The sequence below is a fragment of the Schistosoma haematobium genome, chromosome 1, assembly GCF_000699445.3.
Source record: "Schistosoma haematobium chromosome 1, whole genome shotgun sequence".
Classification (NCBI taxonomy): domain Eukaryota; kingdom Metazoa; phylum Platyhelminthes; class Trematoda; order Strigeidida; family Schistosomatidae; genus Schistosoma; species Schistosoma haematobium.
The window spans coordinates 65,055,774-65,065,995 of record NC_067196.1 but is presented as its reverse complement, the minus strand read 5'-3'; the positions used below and the strand labels follow the sequence as shown (position 1 = coordinate 65,065,995).

General features: G+C 35.1%; 1 protein-coding gene across 3 annotated transcripts; it reads left to right on the top strand.

The window, feature by feature from the left end:
* Window positions 1–478: 478 nt before the first annotated feature.
* On the top strand, window positions 479–9,729 carry LMO4_1 (LIM domain only 4; the record flags this gene model as incomplete). 3 transcript variants are annotated; one of them, XM_051209375.1, is made up of 4 exons in its annotated part: window positions 479–804; window positions 6,079–6,739; window positions 6,939–7,166; window positions 9,415–9,729. In XM_051209375.1, the coding sequence occupies exons 1-3, from the start codon at window positions 623–625 to the stop codon at window positions 6,951–6,953; spliced, it is 858 nt and encodes a 285-aa protein (XP_051074828.1). In that variant the 5' UTR covers window positions 479–622. The 3 variants fall into 3 exon arrangements, with proteins under 3 accessions (XP_051074828.1, XP_051074829.1, XP_012793180.1); XM_051209376.1 differs by lacking the exon at window positions 6,939–7,166 and having other exon boundaries at window positions 6,079–6,866; XM_012937726.3 differs by lacking the exon at window positions 6,939–7,166 and having other exon boundaries at window positions 9,415–9,456.
* Window positions 9,730–10,222: the final 493 nt, after the last annotated feature.

Here is a 10,222-nt window from a genome sequence, read left to right as displayed (position 1 = left end):
GCTGAGATGCCAAAATGATAAGGATACATTATTCAATACAAAATTTCATTCTGAAAATGATATGATTAGCCCCAGTATGTACAATGAATATAGCTTCAATTTTATGAGATCGCCAACTAATTACGGATAATTAAATGGCATAAAAAATGCAGATCAAGCACAATATTACCATTGAAGTGACTCATACCATGTTAATAACTCCATATGCAAATGGTTTATTTATTGTCCGAATGTATGGTGTAAATGTCCTTTCATTTGAGGCATTGAATCCAGATGCATATACACATTGTATGTGCATGGACAATATACCTGTCCTCAACTTTTATGGTCAATGTAGTCTATGGGTCAAGGTTATGTGAATTCGTCGCCTCTATTGGATGTCAGCTAACAACTGAGCGTAATATGACAAGCTCAACTGACCAATCAGAGTGAGAGTAGACACATATAATGTTCATAGCATGAATTTCACGCTGACATTGTTCATGCCTAGGCTAGCATTGACATATCGTTACTGACTATAGGATTGTTTAGTCGGGCACGTTTCAATTAAGTCTATTCCGGAATTATTCCTGATATCTTCGATACATGTAGTGTCCATGTGAAATTTTTCTCGGATTAAGTAATGTCTATATCATGTGCTGGATGCGGTGGTCCCATAGTAGAGAAAACTCTGTTAAATGCAATCGATCGGTTTTGGCACACTTCCTGTTTGAATTGTTCTTGTTGTGGTCTACGGCTTGATGAATTAGGACCTTCCGTTTTTGTTCGCTCAAATATGCTGTTATGTCGACAAGATTACCTTAAGTAAGTTTATCATCCCTATTAGTTTATTTATCATCTAGATTATTAAGAATAACTTCACTAGTTTACCTATCCATCGTTATTTTTGTATCCGTTTTGTTGTGGCATGCTATAGTAACTAAGTTTTGCACCTTAATTTGTAGCGAATCTTGAACCATCTGGTTTAGCTCCAGATTATATTTAGTGATGTCATGGAGACCGATTCTTCATTCAGCCCTTCAGTAATATTAATAATGTAAATTTGACGGAGTAGTGACTGGCAAAGCGTTCGACTTTCAGTCTGATTCGAACTGCTCTATACTTCAGTTTGATCAAATGAGTAGCATTATTAGCTTTCATACGTACACTAGCCAAGAGTCAAGAACACAGATGTAGCTGGTTGGTGAGTTAATAATAGTAATTAGTAATCTGATAGCAATGAAGCAAATGCATTCTTCCTGTGGGTTTAAAACGTCGTGTTATCCTACATACGAGTCGTATATTTTGATACGTCCTAACTTGTTTTAACTTTTGCTGGCTCACTAATATTAGTATCCTCTTTATTAGTTTGTCCAACTTCATGTTACTTTGCTATTTGCCTCTGTAAAATACCACCATTAAACATCATAAGTGTACAATCGATGAGTTGATAAACTCTCAGATCTAACTACTTCACATTTTGTGACGAAAAGACATAGATTTATATCACTTTTCAATGACAGAAAATTATTCGATTTGGTTGACTTTTTTCAATATATTACTTCTTCTAGTGTTATATATTCATTTCATCTTCAAGTTTGTACACTCAACTTCAGGCAAAACCTTTTAAGGGTTAATGAAACTACACAACTCCAAACCAAATATTAGGTGATCTAATCAAAAACCTGTCGGTTGAATGTCTGTTGACTTAATCACTAAGCCACCTGGAAGTATCGTCGCTATTTTTTTTCTACAGAATATATCACTTCGAATCGCTACTTTTATTGTTATTGTAGCTATATTACCAGTTTCTGCATATTGTGCGTAACTATCTTCGATGCTACATATTGGTTAAGCTTTTAGATCTGTCTATCAATTAAGGGACGAATATACTGCGCAACAGTTCGTTCTGTTCTACTTTACAGCTGCAAGACGTGGTCATTAAGAGTAAGATATACTCTTGAGCTACTAGTATTTGATCACATATCTTAGGAATATTGCTCGCATGTGCTGGAATCGCCGGGTAAGTGATAGTGTGGTTAGATGGAGGATATTAGGGGATGATGGTTAGTCACTTGATGAGGTTGTAAATCTTCATTGACTGAGGTGGTTGGGCCACGTGTTACGTATGCCTGAACACCGATTACCATGAATCGCAATGCTGACTAGTGTTGGAGACGGTTGGAAGAAAGTTAAGGGCGGCCAAACTAAAACGTGGCATCAGTGCTTGAAGTCATTAACTTCTAGTCTGAGCCATGTTGGTAGATGCAGAGTACTTGGTTGGGGTCCGCGTGACTATCGTAACCAATGATTGGAAACTGGGTGACATGGCTCAGAATCGATCACAATGGCATCGTTGTATAAACTCTTTGTCTCCCATTAAACTGTGAGATTAAAAATGCTTTATGTCTTTCTTTCTACGAATTAATTTTTTCTTCCTGTACTATATCCTTCTATGTAATCCTTTTTTTATATACTACTACCATTGAAGACTCCGCTGACAAAATGCAGAGTCTTTTGGTAGCACTAAGCAACAATGCCAGAATGTTTGTAATGCGCTTCTCTCCCTCTAAACGCAAGTTGTTGCTTCAGGACTGGTCTGCGTCAACACCTGAACTAAGGATAGGGAGTGAAGTGGTCGAACGCGTCGACAACTTCACTTATCTTGGAAGTCTGATCAGCCATAATGGGTTGGTGTCTGACGAAATCTCAGCACGGATTCGAAAAGCTCGTTTGGCTTTTGCCAACTTACGTCACCTTTGGCGAAGGCGAGACATCCGTCTATCAATAAAAGGACGAGTATACTGCGCGGCAGTCCGTTCTGTCTTACTTTACGGCAGCGAAACATGGCCTTTAAGAGTAGAAGACACTCGTAAGCTACTAGTATTTGACCACAGATGCCTTAGAAATATTGCTGGCGTCTGTTGGGATCACCAGGTAAGTAATATTGAGGTTAGACGCAGGGTTTTAGGTAATGATGGTAAATCAGTTAATGAGGTTGTGAATCTTCATCGACTGAGATGGTTGGGCCACGTGTTACGTATGCCCGAACACCGATTACCACGACGTGCAATGCTATCCGGTATTGGAGATGGTTGGAAGAGAATTAGGGGCGGCCAAACTAAAACGTGGCATCAGTGCTTGAAGACACTAACTTCTAGTCTGAGCCATGTTGGTAGATGCAGACTACTTGGTTGGGGTCCGCGTGACTTTCGTAACCAATGGTTGGAGACTCTTGGTGACATGGCTCAGAATCGATCACAATGGTGTAAGTGTATACACTCCCTGTCTTCCCTTAAACTAAGAGATTAAAATCACTTCATATCTTTCTTTCTACTAACTACTTCTTTCTTCCTGTACTGTATCCTTATATGCAATCTTTCTCCTATATATTACCACCTTTGACCTAACCACTGCTGTGAATCCGGTGTTCATCTTGCTGTGCTAATGAGGTATGGCAACCTGAACCGATGCACATGTGCCTGGTCCTACGTTGTAACTGACTGACTAGATTCAATTTATTTTCTACTTATGTCTCTATCGTTTAGAGTTGGATGTCAGTCGTTTCTTGTATTTTGCTATTTCGCATTTGCTAAGTAGAAATAGACAAAATTCTCTTCATATCGGAAAACTGATGAACGAAGGATTTTTTCCATTAAGTTCTCATCAGGTTCTACAGTTAAAAATCAGAAATACGATCAAACTCGCAATTGGGAGCTCGCTTATCGTATCTGGCTAAGTAGTCTGATTTGTAGTGAATTTAGCAATATTTTCATCCACTCTTAAAATATAACTTGCTTTCTTTGATATTAAATTAACGAGTTTATGATGACTCTTTAGCCGATGTTCTTAGTGTTTTTCATTTACTTTGGAATATTCAAATACCACTTATTGCTTTTGTTTAATTCCAGACTTACGATTTTATAACCAAGTTTCTTTTCTGTTTGGCATTAGTCATATTGTGGTAGTAGAAGTTAACTTGAAATGATTTCATTTCACTGTCTCGTTGCACCATTTCTAAGGATTATTAACTAATTTCCAAAAAATAACTGTTCAAGCATTCAATCTTCCTGCTTCTGTTTGGGCATCCGGACAGTATCGTAGCCCACACATAAATTTGGCGCACTATTGTACCACACATAAACCAATTGACTTATGTGGCGCATATGTATTCAGTTCCCTTTTCTACCAATATTTATGTTCAAATAAACAAATAATAAAAATAGATGAATCTTATAAATCACGGTATTGAGTGCCTGATATTATTACCAATCATCGGAAAAGCAATATGGCTCAGTAAAGTACACAATTGTTTTATGTGGTTCTGACTTACCACTGTCGACTACTAAAAGTTAAAAGTGCGGCTCAGAATCGTTTCTATTGGGTAACATTTTCTTGCCCATTCTCACATTTCTCCAACTTTTACTTAGTGTACGTAGATAGACAGCACACTTGGTAGTAGAAATTAATCAAATCCGTATATTACAAGTTTAAATCTGAATTCGTAGTTCGATTATATTTCGCTTTAACCAATCTTAAAATTAAACAGCTTCTATTGTTTGATCTCCGTAGTATACTACCGGATAATTTTATAATCGAGTCATATTTAGAGGCGCTTTGTGGTTACTCGATGGTCTTTATAGACCTCCAAGTTGTGCAAACTTATTTCCTCTAGATGTATCCCATCATATTTGAAGCTCAGCTCTATTAAACAACTGCAAGGTTATTTTTAAAAAGTAATTTCATACTCGTTTGTTAATTTTTGTATAAAACCATCGGATTAACTATATACTCTATTTTGGTCTGACATACTCTTTTTGTAAATTAGTTTTCTCTTATTTTCTAATGAAAAAGTTTAGCCTATTAATTATCCTTTCTTAATTAGCTTCTCGCATGGTTGCTTCTATGTACGTATGCTGTATACTGTCTTGTGCACATATAAACATGCTTAGGTAGTTACGCTTTGTTAATGTGTAAGTGACATACCTTTGTAGTTACGTTAATTAAGAAGCGTCTAACCTAAGTTGATACATAATGCTATTCCAACTCTTCTCTGCTATGGTATTGCAATATATATATATATATATATATATATATATATATATATATATATATATATATATAAACATTCCCTCAGTATCATACCATTTCATTTCATTGTATCCCCCCCTTTTCCCTGGTCTTGTCACTTCCTCATCTCGTTTGTTTTTGATTTCTTTTTGTCATGTTTGTTACCACCAGACAAAAACCAAGTTAGAGAAATAGCGGAAAGAAGGTAAGTGATAGGACGAAAGTAATATTTCTGATGCAAAAAATAATGGTGCCTAAAATTAGTTATTTTTCTTTTTTTTATCTAACTGTTTATTGGAAAACTGAACATAATAAATGGTAGAGGAAAACAAGGTAGATGCCAGTAAACAAATAAACTCATCACAAATAGTAACCATAGTCTACTAGCTAATTAACTTTTAGAAAGCTCATTTAAACTTAATTTATACGTAAATTACTTATTTGTTTTCTATACATACAAGTTTGGTTGTCCGTATATACTTTATAGTATAGACATAATATGATTGTCATTTATAACACAAATTTTACCCACTAAACACTTGTTGGACTAAAACGTTTGAAGCTTTCGTTAGCCATATTTGTTTATTTGGAGTTTACCTTTTAAATGAACTGGCCGATTTCGCTTGTTAAGGTCTAGTTTTATTTGGAGGGAGTTCTCGACATCAATTTGCTATTCTAATAACTTGATCTACTTTTGTATTCCAGTTTCCTTTCTACTGATATTCAATGAGTCCTTTTTGTTACGTATGCGTATTTAGTTTCTACTCCCGTTGTACATAAATTTCAAGTCTGTTAAAATTTATAATGGTTAAAATTAATTTCTATTTCACCTGACTAGTCATGTAATAGACTTTGAACTCCGACTACCAGAGCTAATGATTATTTTCCTAAACCGAAACGTGTGGTTCAAGAAGACGACCAAATAGTTGAAGGATAGTTCGTAAAACAGATGAAAACTTCATATAGTAGCTAGAGCATTCAAATTTATTATTGCAATAATTTTTGGATGTCCCCCTTTTGTTTTTGTAGACTGTTTGGCCTATCAGGAACATGCGCCAAATGTCGAGTTCAAATTCCTCCAGATGAATTGGTGATGAGATGTCAAGACAAAGTCTATCATGTGAACTGTTTTTGTTGTACTCACTGTCATTCTCTGTTGCACCCCGGTGATAAAGTGTGTTTTATGGATGGCAATTTATTTTGTGAGCATGAATTCCCTCATTTGTTTTCTGGGCCTCCCAAACTGACTTCACTAAGATTAACATCATCTTCTGCAAGTCCTTGTACTTCTAATGATTCTGATATTAGTCGTGGCCAAATGACCATTGAGTTACAAACAAAAATGAATGGTGTTTCATCTTCTAGATCTTTCAATATAAATCCCGCGTCTTTAGAGCAGCAGCAACAACAGCCATCTGGTGCTTTGCCAAATAAACTCATATTTTCCCAATCCGATATTTTATCATCACTCAGTCCTCATCCATCCAGTCCAATTATGTCATTTCCTAATAATATGCAACCAAATCAAGATAATAATCAGCAACTTGTGCAACACGGGTTTTATGTTACAGACGTTGAGCAACCGTTCGGTGACACATCTAGTGTACAAAACTCATCCGAAAAACCTTTGAAATCATCAATGATTAACACGACAAATGAGACAACTAATGGTCGTAAAAAACAACAAAAAGTTAGTTAACTTGATAAGGTTTTATCTAGTATCACAAGATGTTTTCTTACAAAACAATAGCACAAAAGTCATTAATTCATACTTCCATTTAGATTGACAACTAGTTAATAGGAATTTATTAGTTTCAGTAAGTAAAGTTACGATTAGGAATTGCATTCGTACAAACAAATTTTATAATTCTGTTTCTTTTTTATTCCAGCGTGTACAATTATGATCAAGTGGATTATAATAAACTAGCATATTGACACATCATTATACTATTGGATTGCGCTTTTAATTATAGAGGTCTGGATCGTAAATTTACCACTATCTATTTTCAATCAGTATACACACTCTGTAGTCTGTCTAATTCATCTTCGTGAAGAAGTATGAAATTCCAGCTTTACACATCTGTAATTAGGGGATTTAATTTAGTTTGACATTTTATGTAAGTAGAGGAAAATAACTAAATATTTCAAAACATATGTATCTAAATAATAAATAACTTTAGTTGGAAAAATCCTGTATAATTTACATATTTTGTGAGATGTGAGTTCATAACACACAACATCCGAAAATATGTTTTGATGATCAAAAAGCTGATATAATATCACAAACTCGTCGAAATCGTAAAGTTTCGACGATTTAATTCTACTTAACTGGTTCAGGTATATCATGTCTACTGCGAGATTAGATTGTTCTGACTTCGATACTATGCAAGATTGTATACTCAAATTATTCAGGCTTCTAAATCTAAGGCATTAGTAATATTCTGTCTTGCCTCATTTCCAGCGATCATCCAACTAACATGTCAGCTTTATGTTAACAAACATACAAGCGAATAGTGTCATAACATTTTACAGACTCATCGTAATATAAGCGTGGTCCTATATTTTGTAGGGATTAGTTCCACTTGAAAACCTACATTCACGGTAATCCGATAAGCGGAAGCACTCTTCGTAAAAGATGAACAAAAATAAAATAGCCATTTTACTACGGACGTACGAATTCAATCGATTGCTTGAGAACAATTCCAATTAACCACGAGAATGCATAAATGTCCCATAAAGTAACCATACCATGCAAGAGTTCTGAAGCTATCCTCTTGTTTATATTCTTGACTAATCGGAGTTTAGTCAAAGATATCAACAATAGAATAACCCAATAACCCTTAAAAAAATAGATTAAATTAGTACCCATTGCACAATTGAGAGGTTATCTACACTTAGTAGCTAAGTGGATGTTGCATTGGCGTTTGAAGAAAAGGTACTTTGTTTGAATCATGAATTGTACATAAACTATAGGGTGCAAGCACATCTAACTGACGAGTCCCAAATAGGACGAAACGCGCCTTGGGTTCCACTGCTAGCCACAATCTGTTTGTATCAAACCATATGGTGATCAATAAAGAGGATACCTGGACGTTAGTAGCATTGCCACTCAATTCTGTTTGCGATCACCGTTGAATTCGCGTAAAATAATGGCGGAAGCCTGGATAATCTAGCATTAAAATCTTAACAGTTTCAAAAGTATGTGACTGATCTGCAAATTCTCAGTATCTTTATCATCTTTTATCTTCAGTTGATTGTGGAACCTTGGATTGTAGTTGTTTAAGAAAGCCACTTTCAGAGCATTGACCTCAGAACACTTCAAAATTTATTGACTGACATCTAGTACGAAAGCTATCACGTAGTTTTAAAATACATTTCCATGTGAAAGACTGCGAATTAATTAGTGCATTTCTCGCTGATATTGATTGGTGCTAAGATAGTCACAAGATTAATCAAATTCTACTAGAAATGCCAAGAAATCTTCAGGAACGATAACTGCCCGCGCATTTTCACGCAAGACCTTTGCTCTCTGGTTGACATTGCTCTTAGTTCGCTAGATTTCTATGTGCTTGGAATTCATTTCGCTACTATAGATACAATAGTTGTACTAACTCGTTCTGTGTTGCTTGTCCAACTTCAAACATCAAGTTCCCTGCAATCTGTTCTCTTTTCGTGTTAGCCGTCAGGGTTTAATGTGTCGTGTGTAAATAGCCGTTGTCGATTTTGATGATAACCTATCGTAGTAGAGTATCTTAATCGTTTTGTCCCTAAATCCGTAAACATTGTAGGCCCTTAATCAACACCAATAACCAGAAACAACAGTTAGAGATGAATTATCACTAAAGTATATTGAATCTTACGAATTTGGCTACTTCATTTACTCAGCATAGATTAAAATCCACTTGATTGGCCATCTTAAAACAAATATTTCGTCTACTACTGAATAAAGTTGGAATGGAAATCATCTGAAAATAATCAAAAGTTAATATAGAATAAATAGTCAGTAATGTCACTCATACTGTTGATTATTTGCTAAACTGTAGTCCGTGTACTTCCTAACTCAAGTGGTCTGTTTGTGTCGAGAAGGCAATCGATCGTAGTCTAAAGTTCAGTATTATATTATGTGTTCTTTCCGGTGTTCTCACTGCCACATAATTCTCTTACACCGACTTAAGCACCTAGATTATTAACTTTTATAATATTTCGGTTTTACACATATTTTCTTCGAATTCATCATACCAAAATTAATAGGTCTGGGATTTTGAAACAGCGTTACGATTTTTTACGGTGTATCTAGGTCATTTTTGTTGCTAAAGCTCAATTTGTATTTTATAATGTTTACTTGACTTCTTTCTTTACTTATAGAAAGTAGATAACCGTCGTTGCCCTGCGCTCCGTGTTTGTTAAGCTTGAAAGACTATATTGTGATTGGTCCTTTAGAACCACAATTCTTTTCGCCAATTTTTCAAAATTTTCTTAATGTAAGAATTGAACGTTTATCTTTTTCTGTTTCGTTTTTGTAATAAAAACTTCACTAGACTATTTGGAAATATGTACTATCAATTAAGACGTTCAATATTCATTATTCTTTGCTATAACAGTTTGTACAAATATTTTTTGTTCTATCTTTAATCCTGTTCAGATAAATAAGTGCTTAAATCTCATGTTTTAGAGAACTGACATTTTGTCGTGCTTTGCGTTCATTGGGAGGGATCATCTGCAGGCGTCTTAAGAAAACATGTTTTTCGTTTGTACTTGACATTTACGTATCATAGTACCGCTAAAGTAATAAGATTTTACCAATTCTTAAAATCCTTTAATTAATACTTGTCGTTATAGCACAAATAGTGTCATTCTGTGAGAGGATTTTATCTTCTACCTCACCGGGTGTCTGTTCAGTGTATCTTAATGCATGACAAGTGATTGCATTTACCCAATTCTTAGAATTGTCGTTAAATTGAATTTTTCAATCTTAACATATTCTTATTACCAAGGTTCCTCACAGTTTGACAGTATATAGTCTCCATCGAAAATTTGCCGTCAGAATTAACTAATTTAGAAACTGTATATCACGGTGGTGTTGTAATTATCTATGAGTGTAGATGGTGTCGTCAAATAGCTCGTATGTGACATTTGTTCAGTAAACACCAATTGTCGTGCTTCGGAATTTCCA